The sequence below is a fragment of the Ovis aries genome, chromosome 17, assembly GCF_016772045.2.
Source record: "Ovis aries strain OAR_USU_Benz2616 breed Rambouillet chromosome 17, ARS-UI_Ramb_v3.0, whole genome shotgun sequence".
Lineage (NCBI taxonomy): Eukaryota > Metazoa > Chordata > Mammalia > Artiodactyla > Bovidae > Ovis > Ovis aries.
Window position 1 is genome coordinate 5,007,979 of NC_056070.1, and position 27,049 is coordinate 5,035,027.

General features: G+C 42.8%; 1 protein-coding gene across 49 annotated transcripts in view; it reads right to left on the reverse strand.

Moving 5' to 3' along the window:
- ARFIP1 (ADP ribosylation factor interacting protein 1) overlaps positions 1-27,049 on the reverse strand; it is a 137,799-nt gene that overhangs the window by 69,322 nt on the left and 41,428 nt on the right. For all 49 annotated transcript variants that reach the window (XM_060400966.1, XM_060400955.1, XM_060400963.1 and 46 more), the window contains one exon: positions 17,849-17,950. In XM_060400966.1, the coding sequence (XP_060256949.1) occupies positions 17,849-17,941 (93 nt within the window). In that variant the 5' untranslated portion in view covers positions 17,942-17,950. The remainder of the gene's footprint in view (positions 1-17,848; positions 17,951-27,049) is intronic.

Consider the following 27,049-nt stretch of genomic DNA (forward strand, 5'->3'; position numbering starts at 1 on the left):
GCTGCGCAGTGGCAAAGACCCAGCACATCCCCAAACCAACCAACAGAGCTGCTACAGCAACAAGCTCACTTTAAAATTCATCGAGTATCTGCTTATTCTTACTATGTTAGACTTGCTGGGCAAAGAAAAAGATAACATAAGGGAGAGACAAGATATACAAACATTAATATAAAAGTTGAACTTGGTGCCAAAGTAAAGACATATCAGAGGAATTTGGAATAGGGGCTAAGTCCAGGAGAACCGAACAGGAAAAGAAAAAGTACTTCTTGAACTCTGAAATATAGAGGATTTATTTATTCATTCAATCAGCATCTACTGAGCACCAAGTTCACGACAGCCACTGCTCTGGACGCTACACAGGGAGCGCTGCAGGAAACGGACCCCTCTGTCCAGCAGACGCACCTGAGGCGTGATGGAAGGGGGGGACTGACAGTAGCTAAACATCTCAGGGACAATGCACTACTGGAAAACACAGGAGACCCTTGAAAAGCACAGGCTTGAACTGTGTCCCCTTATATGCATTTTTTTTTTCAATAAATATGCTTGTACTGCAGTACTACAAGATCCAAGGTGGTTGACTCCTCAGAGGCTGAACTGTGGATACAGAGAACCAAAGGAAAAGTTATATAAAAATTTGACTGTAGGTAGGGTGGACACCCAACCCACAGTTCAAGCATAAACTTCAGTAAGTAGTAAGTTTAATTTTTTAAGGCAGGGTAAGAGGAATACATCACTTCATGGGAAATAGATGGGGAAACAGTGGAAACAGTGGCAGACTTTGTTTTTTTGGGCTCCAAAATCACTGCAGATGGTGACTGCAGCCATGAAATTAAAAGACGCTTACTCCTTGGAAGAAAAGTTATGACCAACCTAGATAGCATATTCAAAAGCAGAGACATTACTTTGCCAACTAAGGTCTGTCTAGTCAAGGCTATGGTTTTTCCTGTGGTCATGTATGGATGTGAGAGCTGGACTGTGAAGAAAGCTGAGCGCCAAAGAACTGATGCTTTTGAACTGTGGTGTTGGAGAGGACTCTTGAGAGTCCCTTGGACTGCAAGGAGATCCAACCGATCCATTCTGAAGGAGATCAGCCCTGGGATTTCTTTGGAAGGAATGATGCTAAAGCTGAAACTCCAGTACTTTGGCCACCTCATGCGAAGAGTTGACTCATTGGAAAAGACCCTGATGCGGGTAGGGACTGGGGGCAGGAGGAGAAGGGGACGACAGAGGATGAATGGCTGGATGGCATCATGGACTCGATGGGCGTGAGTCTGAGTGAACTCTGGAGTTGGTGATGGACAGGGAGGCCTGGCGTGCTGCGATTCATGGGGTCGCAAAGAGTCGGACACGACTGAGCGGCTGGACTGCACTGAAGAGGGATACGGAGTGACAAGCAAAGGCTGCTATTTTGGATGGGACATTCAGGGACGGTCTATCTGAAGAGGTAAAATGTGTGCAGAATTCTGAACAAAATGAGGGACTGACCATATGGCTCATGCGGGGAAAGAGCACTGATGTAAACGGTCATAATGATGCTCTGTTTCTTGACTGAATGATAGACACACAGTATCCACTGTACTGAGTTCACTTCACTGTTATAAAGTTTACCGTTTTAAAGTATGTAATTCTGTGGGGTTTGTATATTTACAGGTTGTGCAGACATCATCACTGTCTAATCATCTTCATCACCCCAAAAAGAAACTGCGCCCATTAGAGGTCACGTCCCACTCCCACCCTTCCCGAGCCCCTCACCAGCACTAACGCGCTTTCAGTGTACTGCTTACTCCAGTCGTTACTGCTGCTGTTCAGTCACGGCCAACTTCTTGCGACCCCATGGACCGCAGCACACCAGGCTTCCCTGTCCATCACCAACTCCCGGAGCTTACTCAAATTCATGTCCATTGAGTCGGTGATGCCATCCAACCATCTCATCCCCTGTCGTCCCCTTCTCCTGCCTTCACTCTTTCCCAGCATCAGGGTCTTTTCCGATGAGTCAGCTCTTTGCATCAGGTGGCCAAAGGATTGGAGCTGCAGCATCAGTTCTTCCAATGAATATTCAGGGTTGATTTCTTTAGGAATAAGTGGTTTCATATTCTTGCTGTTCAAGGGACTCTCAAGAGTCTTCTCCAGCACCACAATTTGAAAGCATCAATTCTTCAGTGCTCAGCCTTCTTTACAGTCTATCTCTCACATCCATACATGACTACTGGAAAAACCACAGCTTTGACCATACAGACCTTTGTGGGCAATGTGATGTCTCTGCTTTTTAATAGGCTGCCTAGGTTTGTCACAGCTCTCCTTCCAAGGAGCAAGTGTCTTAATTTCACGGCTGCAGTCACCATCTGCAGTGATTTTAGAGCCCAAGAAAATAAAGTCTGTCACTGTTTCCCCATCTATTTGCCAGGAAGTGATGGGACTGGATGCCATGATCTTCATTTTCTGAATGCTGAAGTTTCAAGCCAGTTTTGGACATTATTCTGTGTTCCTGGCTAGGTCAGATAGTAACTCTATGTTTAACTTTTCAAGGAACTGACAGAACTGTCTTCTGAAAGGGTTGTACCATTTCACATTCCCAAAAGAAATGGATGAAGGTTCTAATCTCTCCACATTTTCATCAACACTTGTTACAATCTGTCTTTTTGACTACAGTCAACTAGGCAGGTGTGAAGCAGGTTCTTACTGAAGTGATGATTTACATTTCCCTGATGACTAATGATGCTGAGTATCTTTACGTGTGCTTATTTGTATTTGAATATCTCCCCTGGAGAAATGTCTAGTCAAATCTATTGCCCTGTTTTTAACTGGGGCATCCATCATTTCACTGATACAGATAAAAATCACTTACGAGTCATATGACTTATATTTTATCCCCACTTTCTTGGCTGTTCACTTTCTTCATGGTGTTCTTTGAAGCACAAAGGTTTTAAATTTTGATAAAGTCTGATTTACCTATTCATTCTTTTGTTGCTTATGATTTTGGCATCATATTTAAGAAACTAAAGTGCCTAACCCAAGGTTATAAAGATTCACCACTAAGTTTTTTTTCTAAGAGTTTTATAGTTTTAGCTCTTACATTTGAGTCATAGGTCCACTTTCAGTTAATTTCTAACTATGGTGAGGGCGATGGTGTGTGGTCTGCATCCAACTTCATTTTTCACATGTGGATACCCAGTTGTCCCGGAACCATTTGTTGAAGACGATTCTTTCCACGGGCTTCCCAGGTGCCGCTAGTGGTAAGGAACCCACCTGCTAATTCAGGACATGTAAGAGACGCAGGTTCAATCCCTGGGTCAGGAAGATGCCCTGGAGGAGGGTATGGCAACCCACTCTACAGCTCCTGCCTGGAGAATCTCATGGACAGAGGAGCCTGAAGAACCACAGTCCACGGGGTCACAAAGAGTCAGACACAACTGAAGTGACTCAGCATACACGCATTCTTTCCACACTGAAAACTGCCTTGGCACCCTTGCTGAAACTCAGCTGACCATACATGTAGGGTCTGTTTCTCTACCCTCAATTCTCTTACACTGACCTGTATGTCATCCTTAAGTCAGTACCGTATTATTCCGATTACTGTAGCTTTGTGGTAGTAAGTTTTGAAATCACAAGTAATGAGCCCTATAACTCTACTCTTCAATTCTCTGGGCATTCTGTACCCTTTGTGTTTACATCTGATCAGTTGGTCAATTTCTAAAAAAAAAAAAAAAAAAGCCAGTTGTGATTCTGATAGAGATTGTGCTGAATCTGATCAATTTGGGGAGATTCCCATCTGATCCCTGAACATGAGATGCCCTTCCATTGATTTAGATCCTTTTTAACTTCCTTCCACGATGTTCTGTAGTTTTTAGGAAGATCTCACAGGCCACAGGGCATCTTGGCCTGCCTGCCCAAGAGCCCAGGCTTCTCCAGAGCTCGGGAAGAGGCTACCACCGTGACAAGCCCCATGTGCTGCAGCTGGAGAGAGGAGCCCCACTCACTGCAGCGAGAGAAAGCCTATGCCCAGGAACCAAGTCCCAGCAGCAGTCACAAAGATAAAAAGCAAAATTTAAAAAACGTACAATAATATGGGCAAGATACCCAGTACATATTTTTTGGCACTCAGTTGAAGTTAGCCATCGCACTCCTCTGTTAAGATCATGTTTACAACTAATCAGTGCTATCAGTAATAATCACAATAGCAAACGTTTCTCAAGAACTTACTGTGTGTCGGGGACTGTTCTAAGCACTTTATATACAGTCAGTCCTCACTCTGCATGACAGGGCAAGATCAAGATTGTAAAATTAAACAAGCAGGTCGAAACCATGCAAAGTGGTTAATGGGGAAAAACCGATCATTCCATGAACTTCAAAAATTCATCTCAAAACTTTAAAGATTCTTTTCTTGCTTATGTTTTTAAGGGAGCTTTCACTAAGTTCCTCTGGCTCAAATCTAGAGCTCCTCCAACAGTGCCAACAGACCTATGGGTCAGCTATTTCCTCCACGACTCGTTTAGGTCTGATCTGAATTTCACCCCGTCCACTGTTACTCTTTTTCACTTCTTTGCTGCACTTGTATTTTCGTTCACCTATGTCCTTTTGCTTATCCACTTCTGTAAAATATCACATGGGTTTATGAGCAAGATACAAGGTGATAACACAGCCACATGATTTCCTATCTGTGTGTGAAATGAATAGCAAATACAGTGACCATCACCAAAAGATTTTGAAAGTGACATGATTACACAACAATCATGATGTGTGTTGGTATTCACATGGCCATTTATAGCCTGTTTGTACTTTATACTACTGCTGCTGCTAAGTCGCTTCAGTCGTGTCCGACTCTGTGTGACCGCACAGACGGCAGTCCCCTAGGCTCCCCCGTCCCTGGGATTCTCCAGGCAAGAACACTGCAGTGGAGTGCCATTGCCTTTTCCATGTACTTTATACAATTACACTTAATACAATGTGGTGACAGCAATCTGAGCTGTGGTGTTGGGGACAGGCATTATTTAATTAAACCACAGCAACCAAAATTAGAAGAAGGCAATGGCACCCCACTGCAGTACTCTTGCCTGGAAAATCCCATGGACAGAGGAGCCTGGTGGGCTACAGTCCATGTGATCGCTAAGAGTCGGACACAACTGAGCGACTTCACTTTCACTTTTCATTTTCATGCATTAGAAGGAAAGGCAACCCACTCCAGTGTTCTTGCCTGGAGAATCCCAGGGACGGGGGAGCCTGGTGGGCTGCTGTCTATGGGGTTGGAAAGATTCGGACACAAATGAAGCGACTTAGCAACAGCAGCAGCAACCAAAATTAATACATTTGGAACTATACAAGGAAGAACTGCCTAAAATAACCTCATTTAGTAGTATTATCACTACGATTTTACAAATGGGAAAAAGGCCACACAGACATAGGACTAAGCATCAAAAAACAATAGTAATTAATCTACCATAAATGTAAATAGCTACTAGCAATTTATTAGAGACTCAGAATTTATTCTACCTAGTATGTTTTCTTTAAACAATTTAGTTAAGAAATAGCTTTTAAAACTCATTATTTCAGAATCTGCTCAAGTTTAAACATACTAATGCAAATACATTCTCCACCTGTAATTTCCTCCTGGTACAAAACAGACAACATCTGTCATTCTGTTTCACTCATATTCTAGTGTCACTTAAAGTCTCTTGTCGCAGGACATCTTTTTCATCTGTGTAGTGTTTTGGGGGAGCACCTCGAATTAAAAACTCTTTACCCTCACTTTTACTTACTTCCTATTTTAAAACCAAATCTCTGAGTCTGTTCATTTTGCCAAATAAATCATCCTTACCTTCCCAGTTTGCTTTTTAATATACTAATGTACTAAATTAATGGTTTCTAGTTTTAAATATTAGTGATCCTTTTATTTGTATTTACATTAAAACCACATATTAAAAACCAGATAATCATCGCTTACAAAATAAATAATATCAAAGCACCAAGATATTTCTTAAACTTTGTGAATTTGGTTATTAAGGTTAATTATTTATAGAGTGGTTTCCCTAGATATTGCTTTGCTTCAAGTCTTGACAGCTTTTCAGCTCTCCATAAGTAAAAAAGTGTTGAACACATCTCTCAAAATATCAGGGATAAAAAACTGTAAACAACATGCAAAGGGGAAGAGAGGTCCAAGAGAGTTGTGTTTACTATATTCTTAGAACTTAACTGAAAGAACTCGACTCATGTGAATCATCTGTCCTGTCATAAAATACTATGCAAATCCCCAAAAAAGAGATGTAGTAGTTGGGAGGAGAGGAGACAGTAACAGGTTCAATAGTAAGTTTGATGTACACCTCTCACCCCCTAAGTTTTCAAGAAGTTACGGGATGCTTCCATTCTGTCATGCATGGTTTCTGGAAGAAACAACTGCTAGCTTTCTGAGGATATAACATTTCACTCAAACCCCTCCCAATGGTCTCCCAAGAGTCCTTAACTCAACAAACAAAAAGTTCTTCCAGGCAAAGAGCCTCCTGTCCTTTATGTAAAACAGCTGTAACATCTGAAAAGCACTATGGCTCCTTTGCTTAAATTGTTACTAACAGAAGGAGCCTAACCAAAGTGGTACAAATAGGTCCATTCGGAGTGTGAACAGAATCATCGTTCTGATAGCTATCTGACTGTGAAGTTGCTCCAACACAAAACGATGTGCTCTCTGAGAGAGGAACGCATGACTTGTGAGAAAACACTCAGGATTTTACAAGCTTGTTGAATGCTCTCTGTAAAACACACATTCTCTAAGAAACGTAACTTAGCCCATAGCTCACAAGACCTTTAAAGCGTGCTTCTGCGCAACTCTCGAGTGCTTAGACGCCCCACTGGTAAGGCTGTGACTGCCTTGGTGACTTTTAAAGCAGCTGCTACTGCTCTTCCTTCCACAGTCTCCAGGAGGCACTTGGGAGACAACGAGCCTGTTGCAACCGACAATGTGAAATCCCTACTTGGCATTTTCATATTGCTCACATTCAACTCAAGGTGGAAGACTTTGCAAAGTCATGCTTAACAACTGTACAATAAAACAGTAGGAACCTGAAGTTAGCTTCCTATTCAAGCTACTAGGATAACACCGTAATACTGGAGTATTTAATAGTTTTCAAAACTAAATCTTCAAACAATTAAAACATAATGCTTCTGTCAAAAACAGTTTCACGTATAGTTTCTTTTCAAAGGACATAAGTTAATACTTGTAGTTAAGCTTCCATAAAGCTGTGAAGGGGTGGCTCATTTTCAACCAAAATGACTTGTTTCCATTTGCATATTTTAACAGAGGTAAGAGTAAGTATGAGGTTAAAAATGTAATCTTATAATTTAGCATAGTAATCTACTTTTGAACTAAAGTTAGTGCAAAATTAACAAAAAACCAAATGTTCGGCAAATTTGCTTTAAAATACACATCCTTAATAAGATGCACAACACTACAATGAAGCAGAACTAGAGATTTATTAATGAGAATCCCGTTTTTACCCAGAGAGACGAGGAAAAAGCTTAAGAGGGAGGAATTGCTAGGCATGCATTGCAGTGTAAGCACCAACCATCAGTAGGGATTCTCCAAGCAGTCTATAAACTACAGACTCTTCCCTCTAGTTTCCTCACGCTGCATCTTCCAGGTTTTCCTCCTATCTGCAGCTTTAAAAATGGCTCAGGGTCCTTTACAGGCTCTAGTTTCTCTGCTGAGAGCAGAGTCCACAGTCTCTCTCTCCTTCTTCCCGTGGTGACCCAGCTGAAACTCCCTTGTCTCTTGTCAGCCTTGAAACGGATTCCCTGAACAGTAGGCAGAAACAACTTTCAAAAGTGCACACGCCACGAGGCCCTTCAAGTTTTTACAACATTCTAGGTAAAGTCTGAAGTCCTCCACTTTTAGGTAGGGTCAGAACCTCCACATGGTTCTGAGGTTTTACAGAACCTTATCCCTACTTAGCTCTTCAGGTGCATTTCGCACACCTCTGCCCCCATACTCCCCACTGCAATAATGGTGAATTTTCAATTCTATGGTCTCCTACTGATGGGCCTATTTTTATCCTTCTTCATCTGGTTAGTTCATCCTTTAGATTTGGCTTGGAGAGCAATTCCCTAGTCATTCATACCCTTTCTCTCACACCATGCTATACCAGGCTAAGAACATCACCTCTCATATGGCATCAACAGTATTTGTCTGTATTCTCTCTTCCTGAAGACAGCAGCTCCCTAAGACCATCTACCTTACTCCTTTCTGGCACTAATAGCATTTAGCAACCCCATGGACGGAGGAGCCTGGTGGGCTGCAGTCCACGGGGTCGCTAAGAGTCGGACACGACTGTGCGACTTCACTTTCACTTTTCACTTTCATGCACTGGAGAAGGAAATGGCAACCCACTCCAGTGTTCTTGCCTGGAGAATCCCAGGGATGGGGGAGCCTGGTGGGCTGCTGTCCATGGGGTCGCACAGAGTCGGACACGACTGATGTGACTTAGCAGCAGCAGCAGATATATAATACTAATACTTAATTTAATTTTCTCAATTTACACATCTCATTCTTCAAAACGGATAAAACCTTCCATAGCATTTATATAATTTCAAAAGAAATAGCTTGAAAATTGTGTTAAATATTTCATGAACTCTGGTAATTTAAAATCTCCTGTTGTTCTGACAGTTAGCTACTTATAAGGAATGTCTGCCAGAAGCAACGCTGTGGTCCACCAGACTTCCCCACCCCCACCCCGGCTCCAAGCACACCACAGCGTCCTTAGCCTCCTCGTGGTGCCCTCTCTGACAATTACACTGGGTCACAGCGGGCTATTCGCCAACACTCTGCTTATCAAGTGGGCAGAGGGAGGGGCAGCATGTTCTCAGCTCGCCACGGTAAACTGCCAGTTCTCAAACTTTAGCTTGGGTAAGAAGCATCTGAGAAAACTACTAAAAACGCAGTTCTCAGCCGCCTGCTGTAGTTCTTGGTAAGTTGGAGTGTGGAGCCCAGGAGTCAGAATTTCCAACAAGTAAGCCAGATGACTGTGCTGCAGGGAACCCTCTGTCTGCGTCCTGAGGAGCTCTGCCATAGGGAACCGCTTTCTGTCCTCAAGCAGCTCACTTCTACCCCTCACCGCCCTGTGGATGGCCCAAACTACTCCACTCCGTACTCACCTTCTTCTCAGCCAGTCCAGGGCGCCGACACACCCAGGGTTTCCGTTCTATGCACAACTCCTACTATTATCCTGGGTGTTCCCAGCGTTTTGCACGCTGCACTGGGCACACTTTCAGGGAACGATTCTGTGTTCAGTCTGCAATCCTTCCAAAGCGATATATAAGGCATCTAAGCTGAGTTTTCACAGCTCATCAAGCATTCTACATGGTACATCCAGCATGTAGTATGTTGCGTTTTTTAAAATATAAATTGTGAAATACTTGAAATAAAGTCTACCGCATGAGCCCGTCTACCTACACTGATGTAGAATGATGGGCTGTAGTAATAACAGTCTGTAAAGATGTATAATTTTTCCTCCCTCAGTATGTTTGTAGGAAGCGTAAAGTAGGTAGTTTGATTCAGATTTGGTGATATGTGGTTAGACAAGGGGCCAAAAAAGTGTAATGGCAGATAAAAAAATATACTCAACTAATACAATACACCCAACCTACACTTAGGTCTCAGCTACAATGCGCTTCATCTTCCATGCCCAGTTCTACTTACGCAACTGGGACTCCCAGGGCCACTCTTTGAACCTTGTCATTGCTTAGGAAGCAACACTTCTGGAATTTTAAACCTAACAACTTATTTTATGACCACAGTCTCCTCTCATATCTGTTAATTCTCGTGATCCAGACAGCAAATCTCCTGGCTTACCAGCTTTCCCCATTTTATCAACACACACAGAGATACATGCACACACAATCTCAATCTCACTTCTCTCTCCCTGCCCACTTCCCTCTCAGTCAGTCAACAAACTTTTAACAAGAATTTAAAGCATCACTATCTTCTGACAGTTGACTGTCTGTTCTCTTGGTCCCACCCCAACCCCTGCGTCCAGACTATAGTCTCGATTCTAAGTAGTACTGAAGTTTGATAAGAATGAAATCATGTACCAATTTGCATCAAGAAAATTCCGAATTCATTCAAAAACTATTACTGTGGAAATATTTTTATGTAAAACTACATTCAAAACAATTTCTCCTAGATAGTGAAAGTTGTCTATGATAGCATTTGTTTATAAAGGCACAATCTAAAAATTATAACTAAGATACACAGGGCTTCAGCCTTTCATTAAAAATTATGTTTATTCACAATTTTCTATTTCCCAAACAGGAATACAAATCCAGAGTTAATTTAATAGATGTATATATAATAAACACATTTTAAAATTTAATTTGTGGTAATAGTACTAAGAATATATCCTATACTTTAAAAAGAAAATATTAAAATGAAGCTATATTTGCAAGGATTAAACAATCCTTGAAAAACATTTGCCATACCTTTAAAAGTGTCCAAGACACACACCTGGTAAAAACTGGCCTTAGGGAAAAGCCCTCATCAAACGTGACTGAGCTACTAGAGTTTCCAGGGGACGCAGAAGCAGTCGTCACGTGCTATTCAAACTCCAGGGCAGGATGAATGAGGTAGGAAATGCGTCAGATTTAAGTCAGACTAAAGCTCAATCTTTTATTGAGAAATCACTGTGATCCGTAAGCGGCACAGTGTGCATATACTATCTCTGTCCTAAATGTAATTGCAAGCTCTTGGGAAAAGCAGATACATGAATGGACAGTTACATTATTAAGGTGAGGGGAGGAAATAAGTTCAAACAGGCTCTTATAATTCCTATTCTTCTATTCTTTCTCAAGTCTTCAGACTGCTAAAGTACAGTATCCAAACTGATAAGTACAGGGGAATGGAGAAACAATTTAACAAAACAACAACAAAAGAGTAAACGAAAAATAACAATAGAAACTTTCAAAACAAGAAAATTTCCAGCAGCAGCAACAGCGACCATGGTGCATGCTGGGAAATTAAGGACACAGGATGTGTCCAGTCTAAGAGTCCATTTCTCCCTGTTGTTCCACGGAACTCTTGAAACTGTGTTTCTAGTTCTCATTCTCATACTTGTTCATTCGCTCACCAAACATCTAACGAAAGCCCGAGCATCAATCACGTGCAGCACTGCTGCCAGGCCCTGGAGATAAGGCAGTGAGCGACCATGCCTGGCGACACTGTGCTCATAGCCAGTCACGTAAGCTTCTGGTATAGCCAGTCAGTGCAGGCAGTCCCACCACAGCCTCAGGGCCCCTGTCCTCCGCTGTAAACTGCAGCAGTGAGATCCAGGGGTCTTCGAGGTACTTCTACTGAATTAACATTCTGCGATTTAACTCAAAGCTTGTAGACCAGGAATATTCAAGACATAGGAACCCAAGGGTCCACAGGCAGAATTCAAGTGACCCTAAACTCCTTGAAACTGGACACAAGATTTGGCAGTTCTGTACAGACGTACGTTTTTCTAGAGACAAGGTCCATAGGTGGAAAAAGCTAAATTAGCAATTTTAGTTTTGGGCCTACCAGAGGAAAAGTTTTATTTTAGCTATGGTAATTTTTCTAAATCTGCCAAATATAACTTAATTCATAAGAAGTTTCCATTTAACTCACAAGGAGCTAGTATTTGCTTCTTTAAACTCATGGTACAGATTGCACATTTCTAACCTAATATTCTGACCAGCACTGTAGGACTGTTGCTGAAATGATAGGACTGTTGCTGAAGCTCCAGTATTTTGGTCAAGTGATACTAATAGCTGACTCACTGGAAAAGTCCCTAATGCTGGGAAAGATGGAGGACAGAAGGAGAAGAGGGCTTCAGAGGATGAGATGGCTGGATACCATCACCGATGCAATGGACATGAACTTGGGCAAACTTCAGGAGATGGTGAGGGAGAAGGAGGCCTGGTGTGCTGCAGTCCATGGGGGTCACAAAGAGTCAGACATGACTGGGTGACTGAACAATATAACAGAATAAATTATAAATAGCATGTAGCTTATAAGTAAAAGAATCATTTGTATTCTTCAGAGATTAAACTTTACACTACTCTTTAAAAAATACCAACTGCTTTTTATTTAGGAGAAAAAATAGTTTTGCTGTAAAGAACTGCAACAATACTAAGATTATTATCCTGTCCTCTCTTCACATAGCTGTTGCCCCTCTAAGACAAGTAACAAACCTCGAAACATTAACAGGTGTTACGCTGCTACCAGGGAGTTTCTAGGGCAAATTCTCCCATTATACCCTCTATTTCAATGTGAATGCTGAGGTACAGTCCCTCCAGGGCCTCTCATAGTAGGAGACTAAGAAGGGAAATCAAGTGAAAAAGCAATCAGTGGCAACAAGACACAGAGAGAACAGAAGCAGCGACTCACTCTCACTGCCTGGGCAACAGTGACACCGACTGGCCAGCCAGGTTATGGCAGCTTAACGAGCCACCCTAACTTCTGGCTCGGATGGCAAAGAATCTGCCTGCAATTCAGAAGACCCAGATTCACTCCAGTGTTCCTGCCTGGAGAATTCCCTGGACAGAGGAGCCTGGCGGGCTACAGTCCATGGGGTCGTGGAGTCGGACACAACTGAGCAACTAACACGTTCATATATATATATAAACTTTTGTATAAGACTTTATACTTTTAAAAGTGTAATATGCATTACATAAAAGCCATTATATGGTTTATTCATTGTTATCAATCTTTAAAACTGAAGGACAGTTCACTTACAATGTTGTGAGTCATATAATTTTAGACATCAAGTATGTGAGAAAGAAGATGTGTATTAGTGAAACACGCTTTCAAAACTAGAAAACTCGAGTCATGAGGTGGTTTTTTATACAATCTCTCTTTACTAGTCTATACAATGCTAGGCAATATTTAGTACATTACACCCACTTTCTCTACGAACTTTTATCTATCTGAAAACAGAAACATGAATTTAATGTCAAACACTGATAAAATTTCCCTTTTATTGCTCAGGAAAATAAAGGAGTGTGCCAAAATGTTGGTAAATATATGCCTAACAGATCTTGAGTGTAATTTGTTTAAAGGAGTCAAAGGATGCTATTGAAATACTATTTTCGCTCAGTAAAAGGGATCATAGAGGTGATTTTTATTCTAAAATATTAAATATGTAAGAAACTCTCATGATATATTTTTTCTTTCATAAGAGCAGGTACAAAGAGAAACAAGCTTTATGATGTTGAGCTTCTTTACGGAGGTAAAGTGGGGTGTACTGGTTGACTGAATTGTTGCTTCCAAGGAGTCTTGCCTACTGGTAAGTGAAGCGAAAATGAACTCATTCAGTCGCGTCCGACTCTTTACGACCTCATGGACTATGTGTGCGGTTCATGGAATTCTCCAGGCCAGAATATTAGAGTGGGTAGCCTTTCCCTTCTCCAGGGGATCTTCCCAACCCAGGGATCAAACCCAGGTCTCCCACATTACAGGTGGATTCTTTACCAGCTGAGTCACAAGGGAAGCCCAAGAATAATAGAGTGTGCAGCCCATCCCTTCTCCAGTGGATCTTCATGACCCAGGAATCGAACTGGGGTCTCCTGCACTGTAGGTGGACTCTTTACCAACTGAGCTAGGAGGGAAGAACTCTGCCTACCGGTAAAGTTCATATCTATTAAGAGGAGACCTCCGGGACAACATTTCCTTTTTCCCTTCTCTATCCCTCAGCAGAAAATGAAACATTATAGGGGAATCTCCAAAAAGAGAAGTAGACATTAAGTAAGAAGTTAACTTATAAAGCAGCAAGTTAACTGGTTTTGACTATGTAAGCAAAGAACTTACACAGATATACGAGTTAATTCACTTCACTCTAAAAAGACTCAAGTTAAAATTTGAAAGGATTAAAAAAACCTTTTCAATGATACTCAAAGGCAAATTACGGTACTCAGCTAAAGACTCATGAATAGGTTTAAGGTACATAGTAACCCTGAAGAAGAACGAAGCTAGAGGAACTACCAGGTACCAAGGCTGAAGCTGCTATTTATTTCAGACTTAATGACTTCAGTAAGTGGGTAAGACACAAAAAGACCAAGAAATAACACAGTCAGCCAAGTAATACAGCTACACATATATGATCACCCGGTCAACAGCAAAGGCCCCTGTGTGGAGAAAGAATTTTTTTCAATTAACGATGCATATCATGTGAAAACATGAGCCTTGACTTCTACATCATGCCATCCACAAAATTCAAGATGGATCACAGGCCTCTGTGCAAGAAGTGTAGGCACAGAAGCTTTTACAAGATGGAGTCTCTTGACGATACAGGGACAGGCAGATACAAGGGTCACAAAAATCACTAAAGGGAGAGAAACGCTAATAAACTGGACTTCATTAAAATTAGCCTTTGGCCATCTAAGGATACCATTAATATAGTACAAAAGCTAGTTACAGACTGGAGATGAACATCTGCAAGACACAGACCCATACAAACGACTTATACTCAGAACATGCAAAGAACTGCACCCGATGACCTAGAAGAAGGCATCCACTTCACAGGAAAACGAGCCGAGGACTCGAAGAGGCACTTCATACAAGATAACATTCAGATGGTCGGTAAGAACCTGAAAACATGCTCGACGTCATTAGTCATCAAGGAGATGCAAGGTGAAACTAAGAGGCAACTGCTATGATTTCACCAGAACGGCAAAAACTTACCAGTGTGACAGCACCAAAAACTGGCAATGATGTGGAGCAACTAGAACACTGATTCACCGCTGGCAGGACTGCCAACTAATCTGATCATCTGGCAAACGAGTTGACAAAATCTACCGAGGGCAAACACCACATACCCATGATCCGAAATTCCACTGCATGGTAAATCCCCCACAGAAGCGGGAGATCGTGCACACTGAAAGACCTGTACCAGAACGGCCCCAGCGGGGCAGACTGGAGACAGCCGAGGCCTCGCCTAAGGCTGATTCACGCCGACGTTTGACGGAGCAAACAGCAAACTGTAAAGCCATTATCCTTCAATTAAAAAGTAAATACATTTTTTAAAAAAACAAAACCCCACCAGAAACAAAAATAAATAAAAAGAAAAAAGAAAATTTAAAAACAAAACAAACAAACAAACCAAATGGATAAACAAATCAGGGCCTATTAACACACTGTGGTGTGTTAACACAATGGAAAATCGTATTACAGTGAAAAAGAACTGTGGTGGTTCAGCCGTTGCTGTGTCCGACTCTTGTGAACCATGGACTATAGCCCGCCAGACTCCTCTGTCCATGGGACTTTCCAGGCAGGGATCCTGGAGTGATTTGCCATTTCCTTCTCCAGGGGAAAAGAAGAATTAGATATTGCCAAAGCAACATTACAGATACAATGCTGGGTGACAGCCAGTCCGAAAAGAGTACGCAGAGCGTCATTCCACTTCCATGCAGTTCAGGACAGTCAAAAGCAATCAGTGGTGCCAGAACGATGACAGGAATGACTCTGGAAGGGTGGGGCATGTACTGCCTAGAAGAGGGCGAGGGGGCTGGGAAAGGCCTGGAGATGGTCTCCAGATTGGTGCGGGCGCTGGTCCCACCGAGCTGCACACTCAACACGTGCGTTTTTTACTCAAAACACCACCCCAAGCTAAAGATGGCAGGTGAGCCTTCACAACAATGCCGCATTTTGTACGTGCTGCCCTCTTCCTAGACAGAAAGTCTCACCAGACTGTGTGTAAGGACACCGACTCTCTGGTGGCAGGCTTCTCTGTCATTTTGTTGGGGCCCAGGCACTGTCATCCCTAGTGCCTGGTATACAACATACATGCAATAAATATGTGCAGGACAGATTCGCAAAAAGGGGCTGTTACCAAAAATAAGACAAGGCAGTCATTAACCAAAATCCTGGTATAATGAGTTATTTAAGTTTATAAAGCTATTGGTAGAGTGTCTAAGGATGGTAACTTGAGTTTCCTTAACATGCAAGCATATCTCAGTGTTTCCGAATACCAGAAAGACTAAAACCTGAAGTGAAAATTTCCTCCGAGTGCTCAGGATTTCCACCTGCCAATGCAGGATACACAAAAGACGACGGTTTGATCGCTGGGTCGGGAAGCTCCCCTGGAGGAGGAAATGGCAACCCACTCCAGTGTTCTCACCTAGGAAATACTACGGACAGAAGCCTGGCAACCACGGCGTTGCCAACAGTTGGACACAGCTGAGTGAGTACACACACAGCTGATTTACAGCGCTGTGTGAGTCCCAGGTGTGCAAATTCTGTCAGTCACTCGGTATTGGCCCGTTGGTCCTTATAAACCAAGTTAAAACACTTGCAATTAAAAACACATCCCAAGCTTGAAGACACATCTATTTCTTCTAAATGCCTTGAACCAAAAATAAGTGAAATAGAGTGGGATTTTCCAAAAGTCCATTAAAATGATCTATCTAAAAAGCGGTTCTCAACCAGAGGCAAGTTTCTCCCTACCCCTGACATTTGGCAATGTCTGGGTACATTTGTGCTTGTTAACTACTGGAGGGGCTACTGGCGTCTACTAGGAAGAGCTCAGGGATGCTGCTAACACCCTACATGCACCAACCCTCCACAAAGGAATTTCTCTGGCCCCAAATGTCAATGATGCTGGGAACGAGAAACTGTGATCTAAAATATCACCTTCTGGGGACTTCCCTGATGGGCCAGTGGTTAAGAATCTGCCTTCTGATGCAGGACACATGAGTTCAATTCCTGGTCGGGGAACTAAGATCCATCACGTTGTGGGGCAACTAAGACCTTGCACCCCAACTAGAGAGCCTGTGTGCTGCAACTACAGAGCCCCGCGCCACCAGCGCAGAGCCCCGCGCCACCAGCACAGAGCCCCATGCCCCAACCACAGAGCCCCGCACCCCTGCCACACGAGAAGCCCATGTGCTGCCGTGGAGACCCAATGCAGCCAAAAATAAATATTTTAAAAAATGATTAAATTTTTAAAAATTAAAAGTAAAGTATTATCTTCTGTTAAACTAAAATAAAGAACTTTATTCTCAAACATATGAAGTAAAAGAGTCCAATTTAAGCTGTAAAATAATTCAAGTATCTTTCAACCATTACTTTTTCATGAATATGAAAACTGTTTTTTTCAAGTTATTTTATGTTGTACACGTGTTAGTGTTTGACACACACGTGTCAAAAAGGAATGTTTAAAGGAAATATCTCCAGAAATAATTAACATCACTCTCATTTCTAGGACCATATTAGGCATATTACTTATTTTAATATCATTTAACATTAACATTACCATAAAAATAAAATTCTCATTTAGAGAGATTAGAATAAGTAAATATCTGCCAAGGTTACATTGCTAGGAAAGGCATAGCTGAAATTTGAACCCACATTATCTCTAAACCCACGGTGTTTCCACTTAAATGCATTAAATTTCAATTTCAAATGAGAGGCAGATCAAAATTAAACAGATCCCAAGTTTCATTTTCCACTGAGTCAAATATGTCACTCTAGAAAGTAAACAGCAAAATGAAGAGGCACCTACTTAGGGATTATGTACTAAGAAAAGAGACCAATGTTTTAAAGAATAACCTATAGTTAATATTTTTATCACAAGTAGAATAAAGTAGTTTTTTAATAAAGTTATATGCCAAAATCATTAGAGACACTCTTGCTCTGATTATACAATAAAATTACAGATAGTAACATCAAAGCTTAAATGCTTTACTAGCCAGAAGCTTATTCTGGACAAATTACTAACATGACCCACCTAGTCATCCCTCCATAATAATATTAGATTCCAGAATACAGTCAATCTAAGAACACATTCCTATATTATGAATAGACTCTGAAGGGCTTATCACGAGTCTTTGTGTTGAGAGACAGAAGGGTTCTTACCCTGTTAAAGCCGTGTTCACGAGAGTCGTCAACTTCACCATTACTAGTCACCGGGATTTCTGCTGCTGAACTTTTTGGAGATTCTTGAGCCATGGTAGACTCCTAAAAAAATGAGGAAAGAGATAGTCGTAAGTAACACCAAATCACAAAAGGCAAATATTCAAAATACTATATTCGTGTTTATAGCACATAAAAGCCACCATTATAGCCTACCTAATCCTTATATAATAAACATGATACCAATATAATAAAAACACATCTGGCTTTTTAAACTGCATTCAACTTAGATTTCTTGATCTTACTGTAGGTACCTTATTGTAGATGCCTGGCGGCAAATGACACAAAAATTTTTAATGAAAAGAATGTCATAGTATTACTGAAAATGGGCTTCCCTGGAAGCTCAGAGGATAAAGAGTGTGCCTGCAATGCGGGACCCCTGAATTCGATCCCTGGCTCAGGAAGATCTCCTAGAGAAGATCCCTCTATTCTTGCCTAGAGAATTCCATGGAGAGAGGAGCCTGCCAGGCTATAGTCCATGGGGTTGCAAAGTGTTAGGCATCACTGAGTGACTATCACACATTACTGAAAATAGTTTTAACCTTGCAGGCTCCCTGAAAGATTCTTGGATCTACAGGCCACACTTTGAAAAGCACTGGTATAGAGAAATTTTAAAAGGTGGCACTATCGATCCCTGGGTTGGGAAGATCCCCTGGAGAAGGAAATGGCAACCCACTCCAGTATCCTTGCCTGGAAAATCTCATGGACAGAGGAGCCTGGTGGACTTGGGTCCACGGGGTCGCAAAGAGTCGGGCACGACTGAGCGAATAACACTAACACTAATGGTAATAGACATGGTTCGATCCCTGGATCGGGAAGATCCCCGAGAGAAGGCGATGGCAACCCACTCCAGTATCCTTGCCTGGAAAGTCTCATGGACAGAGGAGCCTGGTGGACTTGGGTCCACGGGGTCGCAAAGAGTCGGGCACGACTGAGCGAACAACACTAACACTAACGGTAACAGACATGGTTCGGTCCCTGGGTCGGGAAGATCCCCGAGAGAAGGGGACGGCAACCCACTCCAGTATTCTTCTCTGGAGAATCCCATCGCCAGAGGAGCCTGGTGGGCTACCGGCCACAGCGGCACAAGAGTCAGACGCAGCTGAAGCGACTTAGCACGCTAGCACCAACGAATTTAACCTACACTTAGTGAAACTTGTTATGCGCAAGGCACTCTACTAGATTCCACACAGTATAAAAAACAAGTAAGGCAGTCATTGCTCTAGGGAGAAGAACCGCTGATTCCGTGTGGGAGATGACTGGACTCTTCAGCAAACACCTAGGACGGTTGAGTATCTGTCCCTTTTTCTCGAGGATCCTCTGAAACTTCTGGAATAGCTATGTGTTACATAGATCATAGGGTCTTCCTAGGCCAGATTCCTATTTCTTGGCCGCTCTATAAATGTTCTCCTTTTGACAGATCCTCTCTTAATTACACTTCTACTCTGTATACAAACCTCTTTCTTTACCATGACAAATTTTATATTAATAGGTAATAATGTTCTCATGTCTGACACAAAGCTGACTAGACTCTCTCTGTATCTTTGTATCCCCAGGGCAACAGAACACAGATCTAAGCAAATCAATACATTCCCCCAGGCCAGGCCCCTGAGGGCAGAGACATCAGGGCCATGCTGTTCCATCAGACTGGCCCAGGGTCCGACAAGCAAGAGGTTCTTAACAAAGGCTTGCCGAGTCAAAAGGACGTGAGTTACATCAAAAGTCTGCTTCACGGTTACGGAGGTGTTAGATTGATCATTACACACTCAGGCTCCACACGCACTCCTCTGTCCCACTCAGGGACCCTGGAGCCATATGTTCGTTACTTGTGAATATCACTGCGGGAAGACAAACTAACGGGAAGTAACTAAACCAAAAAAAAAAAAGTGAATTATCAAGTACCTCAAAATCAGTGTACTTTAATTACTTGGTGACAGTTTTAATAAAAGACTAAAATGTCAAACTGAAATCCTAATTGGTTAAGCCAATGAAAAAAGAACTTTCAAAATAATATCAAATCCTATTAATATCACTTAAAATATTTCTCAGAAAACTTAGTTATTTTCTTGCATTCTTAAAATATCTTATAAAAAATACTGGCTTAAAAAAATGCCATATTTCAGAGTCTATCATACCACAGGCTTGAAACTAGTGACGGAATTAATAAACTGAACATCTCATGTAAGCCTTGAAAATGGAAAAAAAGAAATTTTAGAGAGAAGATTTCAAAAAGTCGAAGGCAGGAAAACAAAACATTCCTCTGCGTTAGACTGGACTCTGGGGAAGTCTCTGAGCGCATGAGGCTTACTGTAGAGCCCTCCCCGAGCGTGAGTGAGGGCAGGAAGGCCCCCAGAGCCACAGTGCTGCCATGCCAGAAGGCTCGGCTCAGCCTACCCAGAGCGCTGAAGCCGAGGCTCTTTAAGCTGTTCCAAGTTAAGGCAATGGGGCCAGGCCTTTGAGCTCCCACATCCATACCCCATTGTTAGATGCAAGCTATCCGCTAGATCGGGGTATAATTGTGGACAACGCAGCTCTCTTTCGCAGAGGCAATTCCTGGAGAGACTCGGCTATGAGCCCTCAGCAGGCACCAGTCCTGGAAGGAGGGCCCTGGTCCTAAAGCAGGTAACTGAGTCCCTCATCAGAGCATCCACTGTATCTTCCTTATGATTATTCTAAAGTAGTATCTACTTTAAAAGGATTTGAAATGTCTTATTTAAATTATATCTGGCTACCTTTATGCATGTATGAAGCCTGGCGTGCTGCAGTCCATGGGGTTGCGAAGAGTCAGACACAATGGACTGAACTGAACTGAACGCATGTATTTACGGACGTTCACTGATCTCTAATAAGAGAAACTGCCTCTTTCACAGTCCCCAGTTAAGAGGTGGCCACTGATTGAGCCAAAGAAGAATCCTTGACACAAGGCCTTGCAATTCACAGGCATGACAACAGGGCCTGGTCAGAAAATTACTGCCAATACAGAAAAGAGGAATTTCCAGAGGCAATCAAACTCTTTCTGAAGGTCTGAACTAGGGATATTGAGTGAGTCAACCAACTAGGGTACTTGTGAAAGTTTGCTGACAAAGTGTTATCTGTGTCTAGATCTTTTCTTTCCAAATTATGACCTTATAATCATAATAAACCTTGCTTTTATTATTTTTTTATTGTGGTAAAAAACACGTATCATAAAAATTTACCCTTTTAACCATTTCTAAATGTATAGTTCAGCAGGGTTACATATATTTACACTGCTGTGTAATCAATCTCCAGAATTTTTCCATGCTGCAGAACTGAAACTTTATACCCATTAAACAATGACTCCATTTCCATCGTCCTCCAGCTCCCCTTCAGCCCTTGGTGAGCATCATTCTACTTTCTATGAGCTTGATTGCTCTAAACACCTCACATCAAGGCAGTCATATAGTATTTGACTTTTTGTGACTGGCTTCCTTCTTTCCATGATGTCCTCAAGATTCATCCGTATTGGACATGTGTCAGTCTCCCTTCTTTTTAAGGCTGAATAATAATCGGCTGCACATACTGTTGTTAAGTTGCTAAGTCGTGTGTGTCTCTTTGCAAGCCCATGACTGAAGCACGCCAGGCTTCCTCGTCCTCCACTATTTATCTCCCAGAGTTTGCTCAAGTTGATGTCCACTGCATGTATACACCATATTTATTCAGTTCACCGATGGACATTTAGGTTGCTTCCACTTCTTGGCTATTATGAATAGTGCCGCTATTGCTGTGTGAACATGGGTGTGGATGTATCTCTTCAAGATCTTGCTTTCAATTCTTTCGGAAACATACCCCAAAGTGGGACTGCTAGACCACATGGTAATTCAGAAACACAGCAAGACCCTATGGTCCTTGCCCCTCTGTCCCATGTCCTTTGCCTGCCTTTTGTCTGTGGAAAACTTTAGTTGAAGAATAAGCTTAATCAGAGAAACGAGAAATGCAGAAACAAAGGAAAACAGTCAAAGGAGAAAAATAAAAATAATGTGATCATTAAGCATAGTCAAGGACTCTTTGTTCCTTCTCAAGGACTACAGATGATATCCTGAGCCATACTGTGTGAGCTGTCTTATATGATGACCAGACTGTACGCATGACGTAAGCTGCCACAATTCTGAGAACTGGCCTCAAAGCAATGAGAACAAATGGACCTCGGAACTGAAGATTAACTGTGCCTAAAACAATCAAGATGACACTGGTCAGACCGCTGATGGCCAATTTGAAGCTGAGTGCCAGAGATGACTGCGCTCTTTCTGCATGCAGTCCCCCTCCCCTCACTTCTGTCTACAAAAGCTCTTGCCCCACTGATTGCCAGTAGGGGGGAGTCAGCCTTTGGACAGATGTCCATCCTCCCAGCCAGTTGCCAGCATCTGAATTAAAGCAAACTTTCCTTTTCGCCAACCTAGGCTGTTTATTGGCTTTTCAGTGGCAAGCAGCCAGACCCCAAACTCCTCTGGTAGCAAGCTTACCTTTAATACTTTTAGGAAACGCTACACTGTTTCCCATTAACGGTTTCACCATTTTATATTCCTACCAACAGTGCATAAAGGCTCTAGTTTCTTCATATCCTCACCAATGACTGTTATTTACAATGTTAAAATAGTAACCATCCTAACAATGAGATATCTCCTCACAGATATCTCCTCCTTACAGGAGATATCTCATTGTGGTTCTGATTTGCAGTTCCCTAATGATTAGTGGACATGAACAACAGACTGGTTCCAAATAGGAAAAGGAGTACATCAAGGCTGTATATTGTCACCCTGCTTATTTAACTTCTATGCAGAGTACATCATGAGAAACGCTGGGCTGGAGGAAGCACAAGCTGGAATCAAGATTGCTGGGAGAAATAATAACCTCAGATATGCAGATGACACCACCCTTATGGCAGAAAGTGAAGAACTTAAAGAGCCTCTTGATGAAAGTGAAAGAGGAGAGTGAAAAAGTTGGCTTAAAGCTCAACATTCAGAAACCTAAGATCATGGCATCCGGTCGCATCACTTCATGGCGAATAGATGGGAAGACGGTGGAAGCAGTGGCTGACTTTATTTTTCTGGGCTTCAAAATCACTGCAGATGGTGAATGCAGCCATGAAATTAAAAGACGCTTACTCCTTGGAAGGAAGGTTATGACCAACCTAGACAGCATATTAAAAAGCAGAGACATTACTTTGCCAACAAAGGTCCATCTAGTCAAGGCTATGGTTTTTCCAGTGGTCATGCATGGACGTGAGAGTTGACTATAAAGAAAGCTGAGGACTGAAGAACTGATGCTCTTGAACTGTGGTATTGGAGAAGACTCTTGAGAGTCCCTTGGACGGCAAGGAGATCCAATCAGTCCATCCTAAAGGAGATCAGCCCTGGGTGTTCATTGGTAGGACTGATTTTGAAGCTGCAACTCCAATACTTTGGCCACCTCATGCAAAGAGCTGACTCACTGGAAAAGACCCTGATGCTGGGAAAGATTGAGGGCAGGAGGAGAAGGGGACGACAGGATGAGATGGTTGGATGGCATCACCAACTCAATGGACGTGGGTTTGGGTAGACTCTGGGAGTTGGTGATGGACAGGGAGGCCTGGCGTGCTGCGGTTCATGGGGTTGCAAAGAGTCAGAAATGACTGAGCGACGGAACTGAATGATTAGTGATGTTGAACACTTTTTCATATGTTTGTTGGCGATTTATGTATCATCTTTGAAGAAATGTCTATTCAAGTCTTTAGTCCATATTTTAATTGGGTTCTTTGTGTTTTACTTCTTAACTTCTAGGACTTTTCTACATATTCTGGATATTAACCTCAAAAGATGTATAATTTGTAAATATTTTCTCTCAATTCTGTAGGCTACCTTTTTACTCTGTTGGTTGCGATAAACATTTTGATGTATGATAACTATTTGATGTATAAGAAGGTTTTAGTTTAGATGTAGTTCAATTTGTCCATTTTTGCTTTTGTTGCTAGTGCTCGATGTCATGTTCAGGAAATCTCTGCCAAAACTACTATCAAAAGCACTTCCTCTCAGTTTTACAGTTACAGGCCTTACACTTAGGTCTCTGATACATTTTGGGGCTGATTTTGTGTATGGTATAAGATAGGGTCCAGCCTGCATGTTGATATACAGTTTTCCCAGCACCATTTGTTAAAGAGGCTTTCCCTTTTCCATGGAGGGGTCTCATCATCTTGGATACTTTTGAGAGCCCTATTTTCTTCACTGCCACTGCATCCTTACAATATATCCAGATTATCTGAGGCTACTGGAGTTAAGTTTCTACTTCTTGCAAATAAGAGATACACAGATACTAACCTCATAGCTCAGTTGGTAAAGAATCTGCCTGCAATGCAGGAGACCTGGGTTTGATCCCTGGGTGGGGAAGATCCCCTGGAGAAGGAAATGGCAACCCACTCCAGTATTCTTGTCTGGAGAATCCCATGGACAGAGGAGCCTAGCGGGCTATATAGTCCGTGGGGTTTTAAGAGTCGGACACGACTGAGTGACTAAACCACCACAGATACTAACTAGATGCTTGATCTCTAATCCAACCAGAAAGACTAAGGTTTGTTATCTACATAACTAACACTCTTCCAAAAATCATAAGATATGCTCTTGCTTTCTCCCTCCTAACATCAGCTAGATTCAACAGGCACTTGCTACCTTCTATGCAACATGCAGGGGATAAAACAGAAACAGAAATCAGATCTTGGCTTCTAAGAACTAGAAGTGCTGGCAAAAAGCAGTTACAATACAGTGTCGTGAGCACCTGAGGGAGGCACTTAACACGGTAAGCACTCAGAGGGAAACCTTAATCAGGGGTGGACACTTTAGCTGAGCCTTGTAGGATGACAGATGGGGACACAGTAAAGGAGAGACTCTAAACAGAAAGAATAACAGGAGCAGGATAGACTCTAGTATATTCCAGAAACCCAAGTAAAGCAGTTTAGCCAGAATGGCGATTGTTCACTCACACATTCATGGACTCAACTGATTTATCGAGCTCTCTGGTGTGCTGGGCAGGATGTCAGATACTCCAGACAGAGTGGTGAACCAAACAGAAAACTTCCTACCCTCAAGGAGCTTACATCCTAGTTGGGGAAAACAAACAAACACACACATTATGCAGTCCTAAATGCTAATGGGCATGTATATAAACACATTTGTTCGTGAGTGCGCTGCTTTAAACAAGGTGGTCAGGGAAAAACTTAAAAGAGGCATCATATTTCTGTAAGACACGAGTAAAGTGAGGGAGTACAGAGCCCCAGGCAGAGGAAAGAGTCAACACAAAGACGGGAGGTGGGAACAGGCCCAGCTTCTCCAGGAGCAGGAGGCAGTTTGCGGCCGGGGAGAACAGAGAGAAACGTCAGCGAGGCAGCAGGAACACGTGAGAGGCAGCAGGAACACGTGAGAGGCAGCAAGGACATGTGAGAGGCAGCAAGGACACGTGAGAGGCAACAGGGACACGTGAGAGGCAGCAGGAACACAGGAGAGGCAGCAGGACACGTGAGAGGCGGCAGGAACACGTGAGAGGCAGCAAGGACACGTGAGAGGCAGCAGGAACACAGGAGAGGCAGCAAGGACACGTGAGAGGCAACAGGGACACGTGAGAGGCAGCAGGGACACGTGAGAGGCAGCAGGGACACGTGAGAGGCAGCAGGGACACGTGAGAGGCAGCAGGGACACGTGAGAGGCAGCAGGAACACGTGAGAGGCAGCAGGAACACGTGAGAGGCAGCAGGACCACGTGAGGTGCTAAAGACACTGGCGAGACTTCCAGATTTATTCCTAGTGAAATGAGAAACCACCGGAGGGTTCTGAACTTTAGAGTGAAACGATCTGACTTACATTTAAGGACCACTCTTTTCCTGCTGCGGTGCACTAAACTATAAGTGAGCACAAGGAGAAGCAGGGAGAGTAATTTTATGGGATAATCTAGGCAAGAGATAATGGTAGCTTGGAGTAGGGTGACAGTGGCTGAGGAGGTAAGAGGTGGTTAGACTCTAGACATATCCTGAAGGGAGAACAAACTGGAATTCCTTACAGACAGATGTGAGAGATGGGAAAAAGAGAGGTCAAGGACAACTACAAAGGTTTCTGGCCTGAGCAGCTGTTAAAGTGGAACTGCTGTTAATAGAACTAGGCAAGACTCAGGGTGGAGCACAAGGTAGAAAAAACAGCTAGAGTTTAGATCAGGATATATTAAGGTTTGTATAGGTAAGGGTACTAGGCTTTTGGGTATATGAGCTTGAAGTCCAGAAGAAAGCTTGAAGCTGGGGATAAGAAATTTATAAGTCACTGGTGTTATAGACGGCATTTAAATTCCTGGACTACATAAGATTACCTAGATCAGGGGTCAACGAGCATTTTCTATAAAGGGGCAAATGGCAAACACTATAGGCTTTTGTGAGCCTACACAACTACTCAACTTTGCTGTCAACTCTGATGCTGTAGACCAAAGCAGCCAAAGAAAATACGTAAATAACTAGCCATGGATTCGGGACTGGCTCAGTGGTAAAGAATCACGCAGGAGCCACAGGAGACATGGGTTTGATCCCTGGGTTGGGAAGATCCCTTGAAGGAGGAACGGCAACCCGCTCCAGCGTTCTTGCCTGGAGAATCCCACGGACAGAGGAAGCTGGTGGGCTGCAGTCCATATGGTCACAGAGAGTCAGACACAGCTGAGGAGTGAGCACACGCGCGGATCTGGCTTGGCTTTTGACCTAGAAAGTCAATGCAGACAGGAGAGCTGTGCAGACGGAGCTCTAGGACACGTCAATATCTGGACATGGGAGGAACCAGCAAAGGAAACTCAGAAGGGACGGCAAGCAGGGTAGGAGGAAAAACCACAACAGGCGGCTTCCAAGAACAGGTAAAAAAGAAGGCAGGTTTTGTTTCTGGAACTATACTAAACCCCCCCAACCCTGCACAGAAAACAACTGCAAAAGCTGAGCCCAATTTAAAAAGCAATTATTTGAAGGCACTGGAGAGCAAAGAGAAGCTAGTGGGGAGCACATGCTTGCTTGGAGATGGGGAGACAGGGACCTATGCGAGCAAGTTTCCATCTCTTTGGCTTGTAGACAAAAACTAAACCCTATCCATGCTGTGCACCCAGTAGCTGTCAGAGCATCCAGTGGAAAACTAGTCTT